Genomic DNA, 25,206 nt, shown 5'->3' on the forward strand with positions numbered 1-25,206 from the left:
AACCACATTTGGTTTGTAGCCAGTAGTTATCTCCAGAAGAAGCTATTTCCCCCCGTGCCATGAAAGGCTTCAGTTGCCCATTTCTACACATTACGTCTCTATTAAAGGGGCAGGATGGTTTTTCTCTGCTAATCTCCTTTTGCAGTATGCTTAAAGATCTATGAAATCAGTAATCTATATTTTGATTTTTTTTGCCCATTTTCATCTCACCTTGCTGTTGCCTTCTTTTACTTTATTTTTTGTTTGATCTGTTTTGCTCAGTGCAATTTTTTTTGTCTGCATTAAATGAGATAGTTTATAAGGTAGAACCATTATCATTTATAAAATAATGGTGTTGACGTAGAAATGGTGTATGGATAGTATCTTGTATTGTGCTCAGTGTGAGATGTATTTGTTTGATTACGTTTGGTCATTTCATATAATACACCAGGTGACCTGCTTTTCCTCATGCCCATCTTGAGAAGTTGGGTAGATAATATGGAGTGACAAACCATAGATTACTCTGTGAAATTCATAGCTAAAATAGGATTTGAAACCAGCGTTCCTTTATCTGAGTCCGGTATTCTATTGCTTGTTTTTTATCAGTGCTGGTGAACTGAATTGCATCAGATTTCCCTGTAGAATGAGTATCTTTTCCTACCCTACTTTTTGCTTTGCTTTCCTGCTCAATGCTTGTGGAAAACAATAGACATGTATTTTTAGGCTGCATTATTTTTCTCTGCTTGCTGTCATGCTGAAGGTTGGTCTGAACTGCAGATTTGCTGGGCAGCATGGGCAAGTCATCGTCCGCTTGTCAATCAGAGATAACTGGCTCTTACCGGAAGTTGTTGGGATAACTGCGATAAGCAAATAAATGGCAATACGCATAAGGGATGATGCAGCCAAAAATATGTAGGAAACAGAACACAAGCCTAGGCGCCTTTAGAATCAGAAAAACAGCAGTGTTAGAAATGTTGTGTGCCAACTCAGCCCCAGGATCCACACCATACTCCTTTTGTTTATTGCGTGGAGATGGAAATGATTAGAACCAGAACCTGGTGGGAGATAAAGCAGAGTTACGCACTCAGGTATTTGAGCTGTCCCACTTCCTTGTCTCAGTTTCTTCTGAACCTCAGATGTAGATCCCCTTCCGCACATGCAAAATAATGCATTTTCAATCCACTTTCACAATTGTTTGCAAATGGGTTTTGCTATTCCGCTCAGTAAAATCCAGCTGCAAAGTGGATTGGAAGTGGATTGGAAGTGCATTATTCTGCATGTGCGGAAGGGAGTCAGTTCTTGTGAGGACAGACCATTCAGCCCACCAGTGTTATATGACTGGAAATTAGGGAACACACAAGGATCCTAAAGAGGGATGGAATCTGTAGTAGCAAAGCCAGCCTACTCCACCCTGCATGGTACATTTTGCATCCCTTTCTTGATAAACACAACAGATTGCAATTTTTTTCCTACAATTAAATATTTACACTAAGCAGAAAACATTTTGCATGTTCTTTTAAACAGCCATGTCAACTCTCTCTTTTCATTCTCTAATCTTTCAGTTCTGAATCAGGAGTGAAGATTTTCAGCCTATTTAGTAAGAAGTAAATATTATGATGAAAACATCAGAAAGCTTAGTAGTGACTTTAGGAGAGTGGGGAAGTATTTTTGGGTCGTGCTGTCAATTGCAAAACATCCCCAAAGCTGCCAATACAGGAACAGGCTTTGTTCTGATTCTCCAACAGTGTTGGCATCTTAGAGTCGTAATTGTAATCAAGACAGTCATGATCATAACCAGGCTACAGCAAGCATGGTGTGATGGTTAGAGTGTTGGGCTAGGATTGGAAGACCTGGTTTGAATCCCTTCCCTGCTCTGGCATGGAAGCTTGTTGTGAGGATAAAATGGAAGAAGGGGGCAACAAATTATAAGCCACTTTAAGTCCTATTGGAAACCTTAAAGTTCCAGTAACATAAGAAACTCCTGATCCAGTGGGAGCTCCCAGTCTTGTTAATGTGACTGAAGGCAAACACAAACTGCAGTTGTTTTGTTCTGTTTAAGAGAACTTTGGGAAAGTGACAGCTCCTTGCCCCAATACAAAACTTAATTTATGCATTGCCTTTTTATCCTGCCCTTCCTCAAGTGACCTCAGGGTGACATACATGTTTTTCTTTTGCCTTTTTCCTCACAACAACCCTGTTAGGTAGGTTATGCTAAAAGAAAGCAACCAGGCCCGGATTACTCTGTGAATTTTACACAGAGTAGTAATTTGAAGCCAGGTTTTCTGGGTCTGTCATCCTTTCCTCATTTGGTGGGGTTGTGAGGCTCCAAGCTCAACTCACCTAGTTATCCTTGCTCTTCCTGTCCAAGATTCACTCTAGGCCAGGGGTAGGGAACCTGCGGCTCTCCAGATGTTCAGGAACTACAATTCCCATCAGCCCCTACCAGCATGGCCAATTGGCCATGCTGACAGAGGCTGATGGGAATTGTAGTTCCTGAACATCTGGAGAGCCGCAGGTTCCCTACCCCTGCTCTAGGCTGAGGAAGATTTTTCAAGTTTGCTATCATCTTTATTATTTTTAAATAATCTGTGCGGGCAGGGGATATTGGTGTGTCTAGGGTTTACATCAGTTATTAAACTCCAAAGTCCTGGCTCAATAAAGGACTTAAGAGGTGAGAAATAAAGTAAATCAAGTATACATTTATTTGGCTGCAGCCCCAGGATAACACCACAGTATCACAGTTATAAGTGGCCCCTTCCACACACGCAAAATAATGCGTTTTCAAACCACTTTCACAACTATTTGCAAGTGGATTTTGCTATTCCACACAGCTTCAAAGCAGTTTGAAAGTGCATTATTCTGCATGTGCGGAATGAGCCAGTGTCACTATGTCAGAGTGTTTAGAAAGTTGTAAAGGGTAACCCTGGAAGTTGCCTTATACTGAATCAGATCTTGGTCTGTATTGTCTATTCTGGTTGAAAGTAGCTGTTCAAGGCCTCAAGGAGATATCTTTCATATCATGAACTATTTTTCCCTTTTGGGTGGAAATGTTGGAGGAGCCGTGCCTCCTCCACATTCGTATGGTGAGACTAGTGGGGCCAAGGGATATCAAAAGGCCTTTGATGGAATCATGGAATCAGGCCTCACTGTGTTCATATGGAGGTGATTCTGACTAACTTTCAGAACCCATTTCAGATTCCTTAGCTCAGTACAGCATTTGGGTGGGAAACTTCCAATACGTTTACTTTTTGAAACTGGCAGTTCCAATCATATTCCAGCTGAGATCTGTCATTCCAGGCTTGGGGGGGGGGGGAGCGTGGTTAAGTTTGTGCCACCAGCAAATGGGCAGACAAGAATACTCAAATATTTCTGCCTGTCCCTACCTGTACAGTGGCAAAATCTGTGGAGGTTGTACTCACTTCATTTTTTGCTCCAGGGCTGTGGCAGTTGCCACCCGAGGACGGGACCACCCCTTCTTGGAGCCCCTTGACCCAGTAACCACACCACACTCCTGGCTGGGGTAAATTACTTAGCCATAACCAACCATTTATTGTGCAGTACAAAGTGTGAGGCGCAGCATGGGATTTTGGTCTGATTTGTAACACTGGGCAGCCCCTCTTCAGGGGTGCCTCCTGGGAAAGCTGCTCTTCCCACCGCCCTGGTGCCTGAGCAGATGCCCTGGCTGCTGCTGCGGAGATCCAGCAGTCGGTCGACCTCTTACTGGAGCTTTGCTGTGATGCTCAGCTGGGCAGTCAGCCTCTTGCTATAGCATTCCATACCAAAACAGGGGGTAGCTCACTAACTTTCCTCCCCTGGCCCCTCAGATCAATTCCCATACACCAAACCACCAATGACTATGACAAAGAAACATGCATTAACACATCACCACAGCATAGAGCAAGTTGTTGGCTGGCCAGGGCACATGGTTGGCACAAAGACCAGCCCGGCCTTTTGTAGGCTCTGACTGGCCTCCCCCTGATGACGTCATGCCTGCCCTCAAGGGGCATGGCTGGGAGCCCCCCCCCCATCCGCCCTTACTAGAGCAGATGCTGGGGGCTTTCTCCTGCCCTTCCCGGGAAGCAGCTTTGGCTGTGCTGATTCATGGCCGCTCTTTTCTCATTCCTTTCTTCCTCTCCCCCTCTCCCCCACTCCCACACCCCAGCTGCCCCACCTTCCCACATCTACTCTCAACTGCAGCCACAATGTTTAACCAGAGGGGAAAAACCTCAGAGAGTAAGAATCAAAAAAGTGTTCTGGCCTCTTTGATTTTTATAATTCGCTCTCTCAGAACTCATTTAAACATTTGTGTAAGTCAACGATTTGATTTACAATACATTTGATAGTTTACAGGTGAGTATATAATAGACTCTATTTGAAGCTTTGTGAGAACCAGCCTTAAGTCCCATTCACTAGGATGCATTTAACTCTTGGAGAGGTTAGAAAGTGTAGTTGTGAAGAAAAAAAAGGTAAAGTTTCCCCTTCAATCGTATCCAACCCTGGGGTACCCCTGCAAGCAGTAGTTTTATAGGCAAGCCTTTAGCAGGGTAGTTTGCCATTGATTTCCCCGACTGTTCTTTACCCCCTAGCTAGGTGCTAGGTACTCATTTACCAACCAAGAAATGGATGGATGGCTGAGTTGACCATGAGCCAGCTGCCAGGATATCTGACCTGCAGGGGGATCGAACTCCTGGCCGTGTGAGTGGCATCGCAAGCACTTAACCACTACACCACGCGGTTGTGAAGAACCATTCTTTAAATGATGGAGATATGTGGGGGAGGGCAGGATATGGGTGAAAGCACATTGTTGGGGGAATAGGGAGGGAGAATTTTGCAACGGGCTGACTTTCAAGGCTTACAAACTACCTCTGGTTTAGTGTTTGCATTATTAAAGCTGCATCTCAAACTGTAACTATGTGAAGTATATCTGACCTTTTGGTAATTAAGTGTGAGTTTTGCTACTTGTCACTTAATTAACAGGGAATTTGTCAGAACCATTAGAGTAATGTTAAAACAAAAATAATAACCCTAATACAGAGCCGCTATGCCAACTAAAAGTCTTTAATGATGCCAATTAAATGCTGTCTTTAGGATATGAGCTATTAAAATCCACTGCAAGAACCAGGCAGCTTATCCCTTCCTCTTCCTTGAATTCCTGGCATCTGCTGCTCAGTGCGCTGGAAAGAGTTAAGCAGGAGTCTGTTGATATTTCAGCACAGCTCTGAACCCCTGCAGTCAGAGGGAGAGAGCCTCTTGATTGGCCAAGTTCCTGTTGGTAGTAATAGCGGATCAGATATCAAACTCCTGTCTTTCCTAAAGACCCTTTAGGGATAGTCTGCTCCCTGCTAGACTATGACATCAGTCAGGACACCCGGTGATGTTGCTGATAGTAAACTCTGAGAAAGGAGGGGAGAGTGGTGGATGGAAAGGAGGGGTCTGCTAGCTAAAAGTTAATTAGTCCAACACAGTGCAAGGGCATGCAGTGGGCTTTTGAGGAGGGTCAGTGCTGGATGGGACCAAACTTTTCCCAAACCACCCTTCTGCTGTTTCCTGCAATCGTCTAGACTCCAAGGAGGGCTAGATGAGTTGTGATTCACTGGCTGTGGTCAGCCTCTCTTCTTGGAGCCGGTTACTGGTTTAAAGTTGAGGGGCTTCCTGCCACTGGGAATTATTACAAGGCATCACCATGACACTTCTGGGGTCTGAGCATTCTATGCTGATTCGGAGCAAATTCAGATCAGGTAGGGCTAACACCTCGAGAATTTCTCCTAAAACTTTCCTGCGCTGCAAGCCTCAGCTGGAGGCTGTTTCTCATTAAACAGCATGTAAGTAAAATAACCAGGGAGTTGTAAAGCTGTCAAGGGCTTGCTCTCACAGAGGCTACTCCGCAAATGAAAAAAAATGCATTTTCCTTTCTGCTTGCTTCCTTCCTTTCTGCTATTTTACTACTTGCAATTTATATCTGCGGTCTAGCCTATTTTTTTTTAAAAAACCCTCTAGCCTTTTTGAACTCTCTTAACCCAGGGTTTTAAAATCAATAAACGTGGTTAGAAATCCACACCAACCGTTGTATGACAAACAGCTTGATTTTTCACATCTATGCAGGTCAGGTGCTGTCCTGTATATGCCAGTCTTGATGCTTTACTCCAGCATCCATGCAGCCTGTTTTGTTCCTTTGGGTTGTGACTAATTGGAGAAACATGAATTTGCAGAAAGGCATCATTTTTTTAGGAGTACAGATAACAAATGGAACATGCAAAATATTTAAAATGACATCACCAGAGAAATAAAACTAGAGCCAATGACTGATTGCCATTTTCTGAAGCTTTGCAACAAAAAAAAATGTGCCAGATCTTCAGAGTGGGTTGAAAGTCCTTTAGGGGCTATTTCTTTGAGGACCTGCAGCTGAATGAAGGTGAGTAGCTGTGAACTAGGACAAGAGACAGTGGCTTTGAACGTAGTTCCTCCACAGGATAGTCTCAGTAGTTTTAAAGATGTTCAGTACTATATAGTGCAATGAGAATGAGGATTTGTACTTTTTTTATACTGTGTTCTTGTTGGTCTTGGTTACAGACGTTATTATTTGTAAAGAGTTCTGTGTATGCTGTTCATGAGGCAAAGTTATCTAAATTCTACATGCAACCAATGAATGTACTGCATAATCATCATTCCGCGCTCTGATTTGGTTGTTTCCCCCCCTTATCTTTCACTCACTTCAGAACATCACCCACTCAGCTTGGATTGGGGTGATGGCACTGATGTTTGATCTCTGGTGCACTACAGATAATGAGAAGATCAGAAGCTTATTGTGCTGATGCTAACGCACTCACTTATTATCTGGATGTTTGAGAAAGCTGGGTGGTCAATTGCAGTGTTTGCTTAGAAAATATAAAGTTGGCAGCTAGTTGAAAACTCTGGAGTTGTGTGTACAAATGCAAGGGGCTCTCTCTGGCTGGGGTTCTACGCAGTTCGGGTCCAGTGCTTTGCTGTGGTTTCTGTATCAGAGCAATCTAACATTTCATGAGAACAAGTCATTCCTCAGAATCCATTGGTATATTATGGAAATGGTACTGTGCCATTCACTGGAAAGAAACGGGCTTGTTCTCGAAACCCATAATCTCCAAAGCAACACTGCCACCTTCTTGAAGCAAGGAGGACCAAAAGGGATAGTTCTAGGCCACTGCATTCTTTCACAGTGAGCCAGTATTGTTTTTAAGATTCATTTCTTTGCTATTTTTAAAGTCGGGGGTGTTGGGGTAGAGAGATTACAGGGTTGATGGTAGGATTGGAAAACATATTTTTCAAATGATTCTAAGCTAAAAGTAAATTTTATGACTTCTCAAGTCTCATAAATTTTGTTCCTTCTAGTGTTTCTAACGGAGACAGTTTATGGGGCACTTTTCAATTTTAGGCTGCCTTCTTACAAATTAATTACCACATCTTTCTGTTGGAGCAGTGGCATACAGGATATCTGTTTTGCTTTAGCCCTGTTGTTGTAGTTGCCCCATTTTAAAGGCATCCTTTTCTGCAAAGTTAATACAATAGTTCATTAGAACCAATCGTTCATACAATACATGGAAGTGTTCCTCCTTAGAATTTAGTATACTAGTATATAATTTACAGCAGGAGTTCAGGAAGTTGGTAGAAACCAAGAAAATCCCAAGAACACTTGGGAGACTGAGCAGATGCATTTGTTTTCCTTTTGGATAGTGAATGAGAATAAAATGGCCTTTGTCAGCATACCTTCTGAGGCAGAAATAAATGGTGGACACAGCCGCTTAATCCTTACAGCACCTTTTTTCTAGAGTTTGCTTTGGATTACTATTTCATTTGCGTGAAGCTGGAATCAAACGCTACCAATGGTATTTGAGAGTGGGGGCCTTGATTGGGGTGGGTACTGAATGTATGTTCCCTATCCAGTCCTGTTTCTCACTTCAAACCCTGCAAAATGTCTGTGCAGACTATGGTTTGTTTGTTGTGTTGGCATAAGAAATGTTGACAAGAGGCATCTTCACAATGATGGCTTCTTCTCTCCACAACCTTGCTGGCTGAAAGTGAATTATGCAACAGAACTATGAAAACAGATTCCCAGGAACTCAGTTTCTAAAGTCTATCAACAGTCTCTGTTCTGACTCAGATATTTTCATTGTTGAATGGTTATACCACCGTGTTTCAAGGGAAGTGGCTAATATACTGTAGACTCTGCTGTTCAGCAAGATGACTAACTCAGCCTAAGCTGCTTGGTGCTAAAGGCACTGTTACATGGTGAACTGAAAAAGCAATCAGAAGCCCCTTCCACACACACAAAATAATGTGTTTTCAAACCACTTTCACAACTGTTTACAAGTGGATTTTGCTATTCCGCACAGCTTCAAAAAGCACTGAAAGCAGTTTGAAAGTGCATTATTCTGCATGTGCGGAATGAGCCAGACAGTAGACCACTTGAGTGGCTGAGTTTGCACAGAGGCAGTAAATCTGTGTTGCAGCTGTAGCACTTCAGGTGGGGACTCATGACATTGAATTCTCTTCTAGTCTAAAACAGCTCCTGCACATAGAAAACTGGCTTGACAAGGCGAAGAATAGTTTATAATCCTCTCTGAAGTCTAGCTTACTAGGTGGAGATAACTGTGAATGGATGAATTTTCAAATGACCTCACCTGAAATATTACATTTGTGACATAAGTTTACTACTTTGATGAGACGTAGACTAGGGATCCTGGATATGTACCTACCATAGTCAAGTACCACATTCAGTACCCACCACAGTCAAGACCTGCGTTAAGTACTCTCGAGTCCCATGGGCTTATATCAGAAATAAGCAGATACTTAGTTCCTGTATTGAAAACAACGGAACTTAACATTCACCTCAATCATGCTTATTGGCTGTACCTTTTTGATCAGTCTGGCCTATATTTGAATACCTCCATCCCCGCAATAGTTTTTCAACTATGTAGCCTTGTATGCATGAAAAAATAGTTGGTAAGTAAAGTTACTGTTTATTATGATACTGTGCCTATGGCAGTAGAAAGTGCTATCAAGTCACAGCCAACTTATAGTGACTGCAAAGAATTTTAATGGCAAGAGATGTTCAGAGGCTGTTTGTCATTGCCTGTCTCTGTATCACAACCTTGGACTTCCTTGGTCGTCTTCCATCCAAATACTAACCAAGGATGTCCCAGGTTAGCTTCTGAGAGCCAATTAGACTGGGCTAGCCTGGACTATCCAGGTCAGGATTGGATGCATACACTTGTGCATGTAACTATGCATATATCTCTGTGTTTGTTCTGAGCATATATATAAAACCACTTGTTTTCCTACTACCATTCCTACTACCTACTACCTCTCTCTGTGTGTCCCCTCCATATGTATGTATGTATGTATGTATGTATGTATGTATGTATGTATGTATGTATGTATGTATGTATGTATGTATTTTTTTTTATTTATTTATTTATTTATTTATTTATTTATTTATTTATTTATTTATAGTTGGTTTTATATACCGCCCCTCCCCCGAAGGGCTCTGGGCGGTGAACAACACAATAAAACAATAGTTACAATAAAACCCCCATTAAATGTATGTATGTACGTACGTATGTATTTATGTACCTTGTTTCCCCGAATATAAGACAGTGTCTTATATTAATTTTTGCTCCCAAAGATGCGCTATGTCTTATTTTCAGGGGATGTCTTATTTTTCTGTGTTCTGTTCGTCGGGCATGCTTCCAAACAAAAACTTTGCTATGTATGTATGTATGTATCTCCCTTGATGCCCCTTTAAGTTGGAATTGCAGTTGAAACCACCCACCGAATACCACCTCTCTCACCGTTTATTTTCAAAATTTGTATCCTACCTTTCTGCCCTCATAAGCACAACTAAAGCAGCACATCCTTCTGCTCCCCCCCTCAAAACTAGTCCTTTTTATAAACCCTTTGGTACAGACCCACATTTCCCTTCTGCTCTCAAACTTAAGTGTCTATGACTAGAATATAGAATCGAAATACAGATATTTGCACTGGAAATTTAGTAGCAGTTTTATGCAATATTGACCAGCCTGGTCTCGATACCCCCACCTGTAGAGTTATGGCTCTTTTCAGTGGTTACATTTCCCATTCCCACCTGAAGTTCATCTTAGGGCCTACTGCAATGTCCTTTTGGTGTTAGCCCAAGGCAAAACTTTTTCTCCTCATGCTCTTTGAGTGATTCCACCTGTTTTTATAGTGTGCTGCTAGCTATAGAACAGTTTTACAGGTATCATTTTTGGCTGAATGTTGTTTTGTGTTGTTTTTATGCCCTAGCCTGTTTTACAGATTGTTTTGCTGTTGATAATTCTTGAGTTGCTATTTTTAGGGAGGGTGTGGGGGGCTACTTTGTGGGCCACTTCAAGTAAGTCCCTGAAGAAGCACCATATAATTTTTCTAAATTACATTTTTCAATTACATCCCACATTTTTAACACAATTGAAGCGTCTGCCTTCCACTTGTGAGCTCATAAGCCTTCAGTGGTTATGATACTTTATATATATTAATTCTGGGAAGCTGTTATGATGACTTTGATCCAACAGAGTATTTCCATGGAAGGAAAGGAGACAATTTTTGATGAGTACTGGTTCTGATCTGCAGCTTCCTTTTCATGCCCTCCCGGGGGCAGGGGGTTGTCTTGCAGGAACAGAATGTCATGGAGCAAGGGAGCTGCAGTGGGAGGAGAAGGTGAATAAGTTGTGCTCCTTAGATAGAAATTCAACCCAATTTGTGCACAGCAGTTGTTGTTTTTTAAAGGTACTTAAATTAAGAGATTTTTTAAACTGGCCCCCTCCTCTTTCAGGTTTGGTAAGTACAAAGGAAAAAGTCAGAGCCTGCAGAGACAAATGTGGCCACAGTAATCTTGTATAGTGAAATTTTGTGAAGAATTATTTCACTGTAAACCAATCAAAAAGCTTAGATGGGACTAACCATGGCTCTGTTAGCTGTAACACAATATCATGCTGTTAACCAAAAAGGTGGGTAAAAATTACCTTCAGTACAACTTTGTACAGTCTCATAGAATTTAGTTATATGTACAGTTTGTAGTATTATAAGGTATTTCTTTCACCAGCATAAATTATTTATATTAACCATTGTAAACGGGAATAGCAAAATCATCAGTGAGTTATGTAGCAGAAATGCAGTGCTTTTATCAGTCCAGGAACACTCATTGCCATTCTGTCTCTGGTAACCTGTCCCAAACATGTACTGAGTCACTCCTTTGACTATAGTTTGAAGTAAAGTCTGGAGACTAAGGACCTGGGTCCCATCTTGCATGCCGTGGTAATTTGTTTTACTCAGCTGCTGTAATAACATCTGCTACCCTTGAGAGTTTGGAAATTTCAGCTGGGCTAGAATGTAGCTGTTTTTGCCTGGAGATGGTCACATAATTCACATATCCCTAATTCTGTTTAAACTCCACTCTGTTTCTAGGCCAAATTCAAGGTGCTGTTTTTGACCTTTAAAGCTGTTAATGGTTAGGATCCAGGATATTTCACTTAGTGTCTTCTGCCACAAATATCTTCTCCATAGAACTGATTAAGTGAAGAGGCATTACCTTGAGTCAGTGGTGGGATCCAAAAATTTTAATAACAGGTTCAGATGGTGGTGGGATTCAAACAGTTGCGCCGCCGCACACACGCACCTCCAGTCCCTATTGGGCAGGGAGGTTGCTTTAGTAACCCCTTCTCGGCACTCAGAAAAAATTAGTAACCACTTCTAGAGCAGTGGTGAGAACTGGTTGGATCCCACCTCTGCCTTGACTCCTTTCACCTTCTATGGTTCATTGTCATTTCTCTGGGGCCATTTCCTTGTTTTGGAGCTCACTTCCATGGAAAGTCCTCCAGGCAGGGGCATAGCTAGGGAAAATAGAGCCCAAGGCAGACTCTGAGTTTTCTGCCACCCCCATGGGACCCTGCGCCGCCTCCTCATGCCCTCCTGTGCCCTACTTACCTTAGCTAGCAGCAGGGCCTGGCAGGGTGGGGCTGGGCAGGGGCAAGTGCAGCAGCCTCCACCAGCCGGGGCAGGGGGGTACCCAGCAGCAGCCTCCACCTGGCCAGTTGAGGCTGGCCCAGCAGTGGCCTCTGCAGGGCCAGACAAGGTGAGGGGGAAAAAAGGAGGGCTGTGGGGGTGATTTTCCACCCCCCACGTGACCCCAACGGTGTCCATCCAGGGCACCTGTCGCCGCCCCGCCCCGCCCCGCCCCGCCCCATGGTATCTACACCACTGTCTCCAGGCCCATTATTCCATAATGTTTAAGCAGGTTGCCCAAAAAGGCTGTTTTGATGATGTTGTTGAAACCTGAACAGATTTTTAAAATCTTATTAAGTTCCTAACTTATTTTTAACATTGTGTACTGGTTTTAATTGTATGCATATCTATTTGTAATGATGGTTGTGTGCTTTTAATTATGTTCAGAAGCCACTTCAAGGGCCTGTGATTTAAAAGTGCAGATAAATCTCATTACAAAGAAATAAAAGTGGACAATAGTTCTTGATGGGGTTCTGGTATCAGGGGAATCAGGACAGAGTCACCGTCAGAACTTAATTCCAGTGGGCAAAACAAATGATTGCTTGGAGCGGGATATAAATCTCAGCTTTGATGCAGACCTGCAATGTTTCTCCCTTCCCACTTGCTTTGAGTTAAGGAGACTAGGATTTGTGTGTGTGTTTATTTTGTCTATTTTGCCAAAGTTAAATATACAAACCTGAGGTCATCCTGACAAATTCCACAGAAACAACGATTCTTCTTCTTGCCTGCATGACTGTTGGGGTTCCAAACATCAATGGAATTACATTAAATCAAATGGGAGGTAGCTTTAGAGCTCATCTCCAAAGTAATTAACTCTTCCCATAGAAAACTACCTGTAGATTAGTTACAAAAACATAAATCCACTTATTACAGGAATGCTGCCATAGGACACACACCTGGAATTTCTTTAGAAGCTGTGTAACAGAGTCAGGTTGGGTAAATTCTAGTAGTATGGAATTGTTACTGTATTCTGATTAGCGGCATGCTTCAGCCAATTTAGGGGGACTGCCGCACTACTAGGTAGAACTAGAAAGAAATCAAGGATTTCCTCATAACTGACAGAAGCCTCTACAAAGCACTTTTGTGTGTCTTTAATGTCTATGAATTATTGGCTTGGGAAAATGGGTAGATTGGATTAAAAGTTATTTTGAAGTTTCAGAAGCTTTTTTCTTTTTCTTTTCTTTCTAACAATGCACACCTCCTTAAATAAATAGGTACTTCCTTTCTCCCTAAAGCATCTCACCATCCTCATAGCCGTAGTAGCTGAGAGAGGGTTTGTTTTTAGGATCTCTTTAATATCTTGAAGTTACACCCTGAGCCAGAGAGACTCTTGGGTGTGCAAAGCTTGGCAAGTGGATGATGGGGATTTTGGTGAATTACCAAATGTGGGGCTAGAGGTAAAGTATCATCACAAGCTGTTTTGCATTAAGCTAGAAAATTTCATATATTAAAAACAAACTCTCATAATTTTAAATAGAAGCTGTCATGTGTCAAAAATTGAAGGCGCAAGAAAGCATATTCCGTGTGTAAACCTGCAACCTACACTCCGATTATGGCTTCAGTTGGAGACCCCCTGCAGCACTAGCGAAAAGTGAAGAAGAGGAACCCACAACCCTCACCAACCCATAGCAATGACCAGATGGGGAATGCTGGGAGGGAAACATGGGAGCTGGCAGCAAAATGGGTGGCGAGTGGGCAGAGGAAAGGGAGGAACATCCCACTCTGTGGGATCAGAAAAGGTAGTAAGGAAGGGGTGGGGGGAAACCTGAGGCAGGCAGGAAATTCAAACTCTTTCAGGTTTGAATTCCCAGCGAATTAGAGGAAAACGTCAGAATTTGCCCACGTTGGGAAAATCTGTCCTTTTTGTTCGTCAGAAGTGGGATTGGGACAGTTGTGTAAATAAAAATCAAACTTGGATAATGTTGTGAATCTGTTGTGTATTTGAAATTCTGCCCTGAAGAGAAGGTGGGCTTGCCATGAGAATCAATGGGCACAAGTAGTCTATATGTAGACTTGCCATAACATAGGGCCAGATCTACATTTTTTTTTTGGAACGGGGGCAAAAGTACAAAATGATGCCTCCCGTATATTGTGTACATTTTTCTTTATATATACATATATAATCAGTGTGGTGGTGTCCCATGGCTTTAACCCTGCTCTGGTAAATTGAAGAGGAATACTCATGCCAGTCCATTACAGCAAAGTCTGGTGGTACCTAAAATACTTAACTGTATTGAGAGAGAGGCCCTTGGGAACTGCCATCTGACAAAGCAGGCCCTGACCCATGACAGCCTCTGCCACACTCTGTTAGATTCACACTGTGCCCACCCTCAATAGAGTTACTCCATTCTATATCCATTAAAGCCAGTGGCGGGAGAAAGAGGTAACTCTACTTCAAGGTGGCACTGTTAATCCTAGTGGGGTTTTTTTTTTACATACTGAATGTCTGGAATGAATTTCTGGGGCTCAGGTCTGCCAGTTTCTTACAGCAAAGTTAACAAAATCAATAGTTCCACCTGCTGAATATTTAAAAAAGCATGCAGAAGGATTGAAGGTTCAGGTCATTCTACAAGAAAAAAAACTGTAAATGAAGTTAAGGAGACTACTCAGGCAACCGGTGGAAGACATTTAAATGATTTCTTGAATTCCACTACAGATCTTTGAACTGCAATGGGAAGAGACTGACCAGCAGCTATAGAATGTTAAATTTTATCTGTTAAAGTGCGGACCAATCATTTATTTGTTTCGTTTATACTCTGTCTTTCTCCCCTATGAGGACCCAAAGTGGCTGACATCATTCTCTTCTCCTTCGTTTTAACTTCACAACAACCCTGAGAGGTATGCTAGACTGTGAGAGTGTGAGTGGGCCAAAGTCACTCAGCAAACTTCTACGAGAATTTGATCCTAGGTCTTTTGGATCCTACAGCCCCTCCCATCTCTCCCTTACATAGGCCGTTTTATCACGGACAAATTGTACTGTTGTTAGCACAGGGAATATCCCAGTGCAGCCTGAAATTCTTCACGGTCCTCGAAGCTGCACTGGGTCTTCCCCTCCATTGCACCACCATTTTCCCTTTCCCGTGCAGCTTTCCAAAACCGCAAAATAGGAGGCTCTTTTAAAATGCCCCAGTGTGACTCCGCTTGCCTCTGTCTGCTTTTGCTGCCATGAAAACACCATGGCAGCAGAACTGGGGCCATTTCTCCTGCCTTGCCACTCTGGCCCACCCCACCAATCAACAGGCACACCCCGCTTTTCTGACTGGATTTGTGTGTGAGAGAAAATTGGTGTCCTGCCATTTGCAGCACCCTCACAACCTGCTGTTCTGACTGAAATGTTTGTGTGTGAGAGAGAATCAGTGCCCTGCTGTTCGTGGCACTACCACACCCTGCTTTTCTGTCTAAGATCCAGCGGAGGCTGTTCTGTGTCCCCCCCCCCCCCCACACTGCAATGAAAGTCATGTCTCTTACCAACAGGGAAGAAGTTTTGGGTTCAGAGTAATTTAAAACTAACTAGTGAAAGTGAGTGGGGGAATGGAGGGAGAATCAGCCAATCAGGAAACGGAGGTTCTCCACGCATCCACAGAAGAGATTGCAGAAGATCTTGTGGTGCAAATGAGAAAGCCCTGGGCTCGCGTGGAAACAGATGGGGCATAATACACCGGCTCTTCCTTGACTCCCGGGAACAGTCGGGGAGCTGTGCAAAATCAGAAACGAGGGAAAGTGCCACAGCACAGATCTACAACAGGGAATTTTGTTCATGCAAAAACGGCCATAAGCACACTTGCAGTCTTCACGGCCAAAAGGCTGATCCAAGGGACAAAATTTGATGCCTAAGGAACAAAATTCAAATGCATTCCTTTCCCTCATACATGCACACAACTTAACACAGAGATCTTAATGATAAATTGCACCATGGAAGGCAGGTCAGTCTTTCAGTTGTGCCTTTGCTTCTAATGCACCCACCCATCATTCTGCCAGTATTGACACTGCAGCATTTTGTATTTTGACATTGTAAGCTCTGGTGCTTTTTTACCTCCTGAAGGATTTGGGTTATTTTCCTCCTCCCCAAATTTTGGAGGACGTTGTTTCATACGGTCACCATGAGTTGCCAGTAACTTGGCCATACTTAACACAAGCACACCCACCCCAGGGTCGCCTTCTCTCCCCAGCTCCAGTCTTGCTCCCCACCACCCCGCAATCTAACACTCATTGCCCGGGAAGAGGGACCCAGTTCTGCAACTGTACCCGAGGAGAGCAACTGGAAGGCTTTGTGGTTGGTGACAAATACCACCATTTTTTTCTTATCTGGAGCCTGCGTCACAGTGTCAAAAGGCAGGCTGGAAGATAGTCATGCAGCTGGGATTCTCTTTGCCTTGCTGTTCTTGGGCCTGGGGGCTGTATTGCGAGACTCTACCTGCAACATCTCTACACTGCTGTGCATGCTGTTAGTGAGCCTCAGAGCCATGTGCATCCTTGTCCAGCTGCAGTAGTAAGTCATGCTGGCCATCAAGGAAGGTCATGGGTGTCACACATATGCTCTGCCCTGGGTTGTTTCTATGCTCTGCCCACCTGCTGTTTCTAACATGGGTACTGCAACAGCGCCCCATCATCAGCATCAGCATCAGCATCAGCATCAGCATCAGCATCAGCATCAGCATCAGCATCATCATTTATTTATTTATTTATTTGAATTGATATACCGCCCAATCCCCGAAGGGCTCTGGGCGGTGCACAACATAAAATCACATAAAAACATCATAAGCATCCATAAGTTATAATAAAAACAGCAATTATAATATATCAAGATGGCGTCCTATCTAGACCTGATCCCTTTAGCAAGAGGGGGTAGTGGTCCCGATGGTATAAGGGGCCATAGATCTTAATAATGGATCCCGTTGACATTGGGATTCCAATCTAGGGGGAGGGAGGGGGCACTCAGCGGCTGGTTTCTCCAAAAAAAATACCGGTGGAGACCAGCTTCGGTCACCCACAGGCCCTCTGAGGAAGTCCCCAAGGTCCCGCAGGGAGTCGGACAGTCAGAGTGTTCCTAGGCAGGGGAACCAAAGCCGTACAAACTAGCCCGAGTGGAGGTAAGCCACATCATTGAGGGGCCAGGCAAGATCTCCAGTAAGTTGGCCTCTGCCGAACGCAGGGGCTGAGAAGCCAGGAACATATATAAATTATCGGTCCGGAAGGTATTCTGTGGTCCCAGGCCGATAAGGCCTTAAAGGTCAAAACCCACACCTTGAGGGCGTTGAGGAATTCAGCACAGGGAGCCAATTTTGACGGCGCAAAACTAGGTTGTATGTCTGTGGTCTCGGAAGAAGCCCCCTGTGAGCAATCCAAGCCGCTTCTCGTGCTGGACCAGTTTCAGTTTCCGGATCAAACGCATGGGAAGGCCAGCGGAGAGCGAGTTACAATAGTCCAACCTGGAGGTGACCGTTGCGCATGGATGCATTGGCCAGATCCGTGTTGGAGAGGAATAGCCATTGAGATTCTGTATAGGCCAACGCAACCCGGGTTATATGGGCCACCTGGGTCTCCCATTGAAAGAGACGAATCCAGGTGTGGACCCCCAGGCTGCGAACTCTGGGCAGGGGTCGTAATGAGGCCCCCTCCCACACCCACAGCTGGAAATCCCCAACCCCTCCCCCACGACCAAGCCAAAGGATCTCCTTCTTAGATGTGATTTGAGGACTTGCTCCTGCTCTGTTGCAACCAACCAGCAGCAGCCTCCAAACAATGCTGTAGAGCTGCACAGGCGGTGGCGGCTCCCCCCTCCATCAACAGAATGAGCTGGGGATGTCATCAGCATTACTGAACAAGATCATTTAAAGCTACGTACCATGGCATGAGCAAGGGGTCGTATATAGATGTTAAATAACAATGGGGACAGCAGTGCCCCCTGAGGCACCCACTACATTGGGGCAGGAGCACCCCTCGGGAGGCCGGGTCCCCACGCCACTTGCTTGCAGCTTTTGCCCCCGAAGAAAGCAGGGCGAATCCGTGGAAGGACCCTGCCCCGGATCCCGGAGGCAGCCAGGCCGGTGGGTCAAAAGGTCATGATCGACCATATCTGGCTGCTGCGGTGAGGAGTTCCCGTGTGCAGATAGTGGGACCAGAGCAGCCGTTGTCTCCCTGGGTTGTGGTTTTTTTTATGTGTGCTTTTTGAATTTTCTAGCTGTGTTTTTTTAAGGAGGTGCTGTGACCATTGGGCAGACTGATGTAACCCTCTTAGAAACTTCAGGGACAGCTCCAATGGCTCTTTATTTATTTAAGTAGTTGTGTGTTGTTTTTCTCCCCAGTGGGGACCCAAAGAAACTTAACATACAAGGTAAGCAAACAAACTGTAGGGAAAGAACAGAAAAAGATTTCTAAGTGCAGAACAAATCTGCCTTTCTCTCTCTGCCAGTGGATGTACAGGATCATACAGCTGCTGCTGGTGTTTTGGACAATATAGTGTTGTTACTAAAAGGTATCAATACTGAAATCTAGATCCAACTGAGGTAATGATTATGTCTCCGACTATAGCTTGGCTGGTGCACGTGCCATAAACTCCTCTGTTCAACACAGGTGGGGAATTAATGATTTTTGTGCCTTACAGGATAAGGTAAGCAGTGGTGGGATTCAGCAGGTTCACACCACTTCGGCAGAACCGATTGTTAAAATGGTGCTTGTAAACAATCAGTTGTTAAATTATTTGAATTCCACCACCAGAACTGGTTGTTAAATTATTTGAATCTCACCACTGCTTACCTAGGTAAGGGCATCTCCATGCAAGCAAAAAGTATGCTCCAGAACTCCTGGCATAGCTGCAGAAGTTTCTGAAATGTTTTCTTTGCAGAGACCATGCAACACTCAAACTAATGTGTTGCTTCTAGCTTGCCTGAGGTCCCTTGAACTGTGCCACTCCAAGTTGGTAGAGCTGGTTTTATGTTTTGTGTCAGAGGCAATAGATGTGTAAAATCTTAGGCCGTTTCCGCACCGCCATCGAGGCGCCTCCACGCCGGCAAGAATTCTCACCAGTGGAGTCGGAGGCTGTTCTTGCAAGCATGTGGGAAGCCTCGGGAGAACCATAGGCGGCTCCGCATGGGTATGCCTCTTCCCCCTTCCCAGTCCCACTTACCTTGTCCCCGTGGAGCCATTGCTGGCCGTCGAAATATACGCTGCCCTCCGGCCTCCAGGGGCCGAGGAGGGACAGCGATGAAGCTGAGCTCCGACGGCAACCAACAGGCCGACGACGGGGACAAGGTGAGTCGGGCCGAGAAAAAAACTAACGTGTTCAGCGGTGCTGTTCACACCCAGCAGCCGGGGCATGCTGTCGAGGGAAAAACAACCCACTAAAGGAGTTGTGTTTCAGGGCGACCCTGGCAGCCGCCCTGAGAGGGAGGCTGGCAGCTGGTCGGCGCTACTGCTAAGTAGCAGCGCCATGTCTGAATGGCTCCCTGAGGCAACGGCTTTATCCCCGTCTAGAGGCATCGATAAAAGGGCCGTGCGGAAATGGCCTTAGAAAAGGTTTCTCTTTTCCCTCTGCTTCTGTCTGAACGACTATTGGGAAATGTTAATCAGAACAAGAGGGGATGACTAAAACTCGTGACATTGAGTTCAGGTTGAAGCCGCAAAGGTTTGGGCTAAACATTAGAGAAAGCAGCTTTTTCAGAACAGTTGGTGAAGAAAATAATGACCTGGAACTGATTTTTTTTTCCTAGTCATTATTAAGATATGCAAGTGGGAAGTGTATTTTTAGTTATAAAACTAAGCCATTGAAGTAAACAGTCCTTCCATTAGAGAGAAGAATAAAAGGAAAATGATATGAAGTGAGAGTGATAAATGTTATTCAGAGATTCCAGAAAATAATCCTGCTTGAAACCTATACTGGGATTTTTCTTTGTCTGAAAGGAAATTTCAAAAGGATTGAGTGTGGATTGAGTTGCTTGCTCAACTAAAAAATATTTCTGTGCTGCCTTTCTGTTTAGACCAAGGCAGCTGACAAACATGACTGAAGGATAAATTATACAAAGTTAAAACACTAAAAACCCAAAGCTGTTCAAAGAAATTAATTCCAAATTAATTGCTGTAAAAGAAAAGTTTCAGTAATTTCAATAACTGCCCCCATGAAAGATCCTGCTAAAAACAAACATCCTAGGGTCGCCAGCTCCATGTTGGGATATATCTGGAGACTGAAATATGAAATATCTGCACGTGGAGCCTGAGGAAGGTGGATTTAAAAGAGATGAAATTTCAGTGGGGTATAATGCCATAGACGCCACCTTCCAAAGCAGCCATTTTCTCAGGTGGAGTGATCTCTGTTGTAATAGTGTGAAATCTCCAGCCACCACCTGGGGGTTGGCAACCCTAAGTTAGCACCAAGTAGTGCCATTGATATTGGTCTTTTTTCATTTACTAGCAGCAAAGCCCATTGTGGGGGAGATGCAGTGGGCCCTAGCAAAGGGAGGAATGAAGCCTTTTCCCCAGTAATGGGCTTTATCAAAGCAGTAGCGACTCCTCCCCCCCTCCCCCGCATGACACCTGCATGCCCACTGGCTGAGGGATTGTCGTCGTGACATTAGTGCACAAAGTCAGTACTGTTGCTCATTTTGGGTTAGGAAATTCCTGGAGATTTGGAGATGAAACCTGGAGAGGGCACGGTTTGGGAAGAGGAGGGACCTCAGCAGAGTATAAAGTCAGAGAATTCACCTTCAAAAACAGCCATTTTCTCCAGTTGAACTAATCTCTGTAGTACAGAGATCCATTGTAATTCCAGGAGATCTGCAGTCTCCATCTAGACACTGGAAACCATGAGTGGCAGCAAGTAAAAAATCCAGGGGCCTAAAAGAATGCACCATGCGAGGATGGAGGAATTGCGAGGAGAAACTGGTGTGAAGGGTGGGCAATAGGTTTGGCCAAAAATGTTCTGTCCCTTTAATGGAGGTTTAATGGGAGGCTATATACCGATGGTGCTATTTTACCACCCTGCCATGAAAAGCTTCAGCTATCAATTTTCACACATTAACCCTCTGTTAAAGAGACTGGACATTTTTTTCTTCAGACTGAGAGCAACCCTAGTTCAAATACACAAGAAAAGATCCTCAGCAAAACTATCATCTCAGAAGTATTACAGATTTATGAAGAAATATAAGAAATGGATGTGCTTGTGAAGTCAGAGATTTGGCTGAAGAAAACAGAAGAAACACAGAGGTGGTTGTATTGACTTTTATAGGTTAACACTACTGTCCCTCCTGAAGGAATGTAGACTCCTTTCCTTTATTATTAAGCTCATATGACCAAAGGTCTTAAGCATAAACCAATACACAAAAGGATAAATAGCATTAAAACATCAAGAAAACAGAGAAACAAAATACATCGTTCCTAAAACTAGCACATAAATAAAATGAATCTGTACAATTTTTATAATTAACAAAATAAAGCTCATTTTAACAAAACTATTGTCAGATATTTTGTGATAGGTTTAGTTATTTCTGGATCAAAATCTGCAAGTACTAGGGATACTATCCATGATTTATCAGGAAGGCAATATCTAGATAAAATAGGATTGTCACAGTTGGGGAGAGTGGGCTTGCTGCTGTGTAGGGGGAAGGTGGGCAAGGGACAGATGTCCCACCAATGGGCCCGCAGGATTGAGTTCTGTGCGCTGATTGGTGTGGGGTTCGTTATCGAAAGGTGGCGATTGGACTCCACTTAGGGAATTATACATAGTACAATGTAAATATATTCTTGAGTTTATAAAAATAGTTATTTAGTTCAAATTATACAAGCAAATAACACATATTAGAAGTCTGAATACAGGTTGTATCATATACAAAACTGCTAGAGCTGATTGGTCCTTGAGACTGCACTTGTAAGTGTGATAAACAAGATAGAATTGTCCAGCACCCAGGTTTTGGCTCAAAACTCTTGTTTTCCTTTTATTTTTCCTCAGTTCTGGTGAAAACAGGAAGTGGTGTCAGGGGTATCAAGGTATCATCCAAAACTCTCTGTTTTAACCATGCAGTTTGGTTCAATACTTAGGGCATCTGCAGCAATGTTATGATATCACTTCTGGTTTTTACTGGAAGTGGCATTGCTTCCAGAATGGTGTTGAAGTACTTTTCCCCACTCCCAGAATCCTCCCAGCAGGATTTCAGTCTGGAGCTGGCAACCTTAGTTTGAGAACATCATAAAACTGCACGAAGAAAACATTCCTATTTATTTAAATTTATTCTCAATCTCTGCTAATCCTGTATTTTTCTTTTTTTCAAACTTTGCATTATTTTTTATATACAGAGGTTTTTTTTAAAATCCTCAACATAAGGGTTGCCATTCTCTAGTAGGGGCTTGGAGTTCTCCTAGAATTACTACTGATCTTCATATTACAGAATATCCTTCCCATTCAGCTCCCTCCCTTCCCCAGCCTCCTTCCACAAATCTACAAGAATTTCCCAAGCTGGAACTGGCATCGCTACATCCACAGACATAATTTACTGGAAGTTTCTGAATCAGGAAAATCTTTCAATTAATTAAAAATATATAGACAGCAGCTGTTCTGGAAACAGAAATGTGTTTGAAAATTAGTAAAAAATAGTTTAAAAAATCTAAATCTGGTGTTCACAGACTATGATCTCTGATATCAAAATCCTGGAGACTTATTTCCAAATGCATGTATTCAAGGTGAAGTTCTGGCATACGGCAGCTGCTCTTTAAGACTTTCTTCCAGTACTGGAAATACTGAGCTTTGCACTGAAAAGAAGGAATTTTGATGTATTTACAATGTATTTGAGTGGCATCAGATTTTTGCATCTGGTTCCTGAGACCACAAAAACCAGGCCACACTTTCTGAACAGCGAAGACCTTTGGCAGCTGCCTCCTCCAGGTCTCCCTATCTTTTTCCTCCCATGTTCTCCTGTTGAAGTGACATCCCTTAAGTGTGCGAGTTCCTGGACATCCTGATAAAGTTGTGCACAAACAGATGCTTTAATCCTTCTATAGTGCAAAGGCTGTGCAGGCATAAACAAATCATGATTGCTTTCAAGAGGTTGCTGTTGCCCAAGGAAGCTATTTATCCCTGGTGCTCATTTCTTGGAGATAATTTCTTGAAGAAATCGGAATTTTTTTTTCAGTTCCTCAAAAGATCTGGTTTTGCTGGAAAAAGCAGATCTCTGTATTCAGTTCTGTACTAATTCAAAAGCTGACATTCTTCAACGTTACTGGGAAAGGCTTAATGTTAAGTCATTGATAAACAAGCGGAATCAAAATTATTCGTTAGAGACTTTGGAACTTCTTGCATTAATAAATGTTATAATTAATGCATTTACTCAAATGCAAGAATAGGTTTTTGCCAGGTATGCCATCAAAAAAAGAAGGGGTTATTGTGCATTTGCATACAGGTTGCCGTTATGTCCTATGTGTGGTAATTTTTCAGCGGGTATTTTAAAAATGAATTGTGCTCATCCATCCTGAAAACATGTTTAGTGGTTAAGGCCATTGTGTAGATGAAGGCTAATTTAACACAGTTCACAGGGCAACTGCCCAAATACTAAGATATGGTGATAGTTTGGATGTCATGATAAATATCACAGCACTCTAAGGTTCCCAATTAAGAATATCTAGTCTGTTGTCAATTGGACCACAATAGTTAGAACAACTAGACAGACATATAAAAAGCATCCTGTATATATATGGATAGGGGAGGTGGAATTTTATCTCTTCTTCCAGCTGGTACTCCTTCCCATGTTACCTTCCCTCCCTCCCAGCATTTACAGCTTCTCCCCTTTCTTCTCCCCCTTTTTGTTCCATTTTTCTGTCTTTCCTCCCTCACTCTCCATTCTTCGTCTTTCTTCTTGTCTTTCTTGCTTGCCTATTCCCAATCCCCACTCACCTCAGCTTTCAAAATGCAATACCAGTAACCAACTTGAAATCTTGGACAAATTCAGGCTGTTGACAGCCAACCAGATTGGCTGCTGAGAACTTGTGAGGTAGTTTCACAAGATTTCAACATTTTAAATCTTTTAAATTTTCTTTAATCACCTCATAAAAAAATAACTCTCTGCCCTCTGACTTATGGAAACATCTCCTCCTTCTTTGCCTTGCTCCATTGTGGAGGGGTTTTGATCCACTTTATGCATCAGGTCTAGAATTAGATAAATAGATTGCAGTACTTGTGTAAAAATAAAACATTTGTTTTTGAAGGGCTGACTTCAAAAAAATATAAAAGATAGGAGCAGTGGTAGGATCCAAACATTTTAGTAACAGGTTCCCATGGTGGTGGGATTTAAACAGTGGCGTTGCACCAATGGGGCTGGGTGGGGCATGACGGGGGCGTGGCCAGGCATGACGGGGGCGGGGCATTAATAATTTCACTGTTACTGTAAAAAACTCTTACTGTAAAAAAAAGTTCCTAATTTCCAGCTGGTATCTTTCTGTCCATAATTTAAACTCATTATAGCAAGTCCTATCGTCTACTGCCAACAGAAACAACTACTTCTCCTCTAATTGACTGCCTGTCAAATACTTAATACTTTCAAATACTTAATTTTGTTTCTAGAAAATCAAAAGAAGGATACTTTCCTTAAACAAGGAACTTTACCATATTTCTAAAACATGTTTTCAAAACAGCCCAACAGGGAGAATTATCCCGTTTTCTACCTTCGCTAACCAGCCACATAGGAAACAACAGGACTTTATGATTTTTGGACCTAATGGAATTTCTAACGGAAAAGCAGACCCCATTAGTAACCCCCTCTCGGCACACACAAATAATTAGTAACCCATTCTCGGGAACTGGTGAGAACCTGCTGGATCCCACCTCTGGATAGGAGGCTACCAATCTTGATCCTCCTTGATCTGAGATTGCAAATGCCTCAACAGACCAGGTGATCGGGAGCAACAGCCGCAGAAGGCCATTGCGTTCACATCCTACATGTGAGCTCCCCAAGGCACCTGGTGGGCCACTGCGAGTAGCAGAGAGCTGGACTAGATGGACTTTGGTCTGATCCAGCTGGCTTGTTCTTATGTTCTTATGTTCTTATGAGGTGAAGAACACATGGAACAGTTGAAATTAGACTTCTCGTGGGTGCCTGATATGTGCGAATTACCCTGGTTTATGTGTTGATAAAGACAGGGTATATGCCAACCTAGGCTAGCTGGATTTTGCCAGATCTAAGAAGCTAAGCAGGGCCA

At 43.3% G+C, this 25,206-nt stretch overlaps 1 protein-coding gene across 3 annotated transcripts in view; it reads left to right on the plus strand.

Moving 5' to 3' along the window:
- The first annotated feature begins 5,353 nt into the window (after positions 1-5,353).
- The window catches only part of MYOCD (myocardin), a 46,903-nt gene continuing 27,050 nt past the window's right edge, over positions 5,354-25,206 (plus strand). For 2 of the 3 annotated variants that reach the window (XM_048492050.1, XM_048492051.1), the window contains exon 1: positions 5,354-5,717. In XM_048492050.1, coding sequence (XP_048348007.1) covers positions 5,663-5,717 — 55 coding nt within the window. In that variant the 5' untranslated portion in view covers positions 5,354-5,662. Of the gene's footprint in view, positions 5,718-6,335; positions 6,392-25,206 lie in introns of those variants that run through there. The other variant, XM_048492052.1, reaches the window with a different exon arrangement.

The sequence above is a fragment of the Sphaerodactylus townsendi genome, linkage group LG03 (genome assembly GCF_021028975.2).
Source record: "Sphaerodactylus townsendi isolate TG3544 linkage group LG03, MPM_Stown_v2.3, whole genome shotgun sequence".
In the NCBI taxonomy this organism is placed as follows: domain Eukaryota; kingdom Metazoa; phylum Chordata; class Lepidosauria; order Squamata; family Sphaerodactylidae; genus Sphaerodactylus; species Sphaerodactylus townsendi.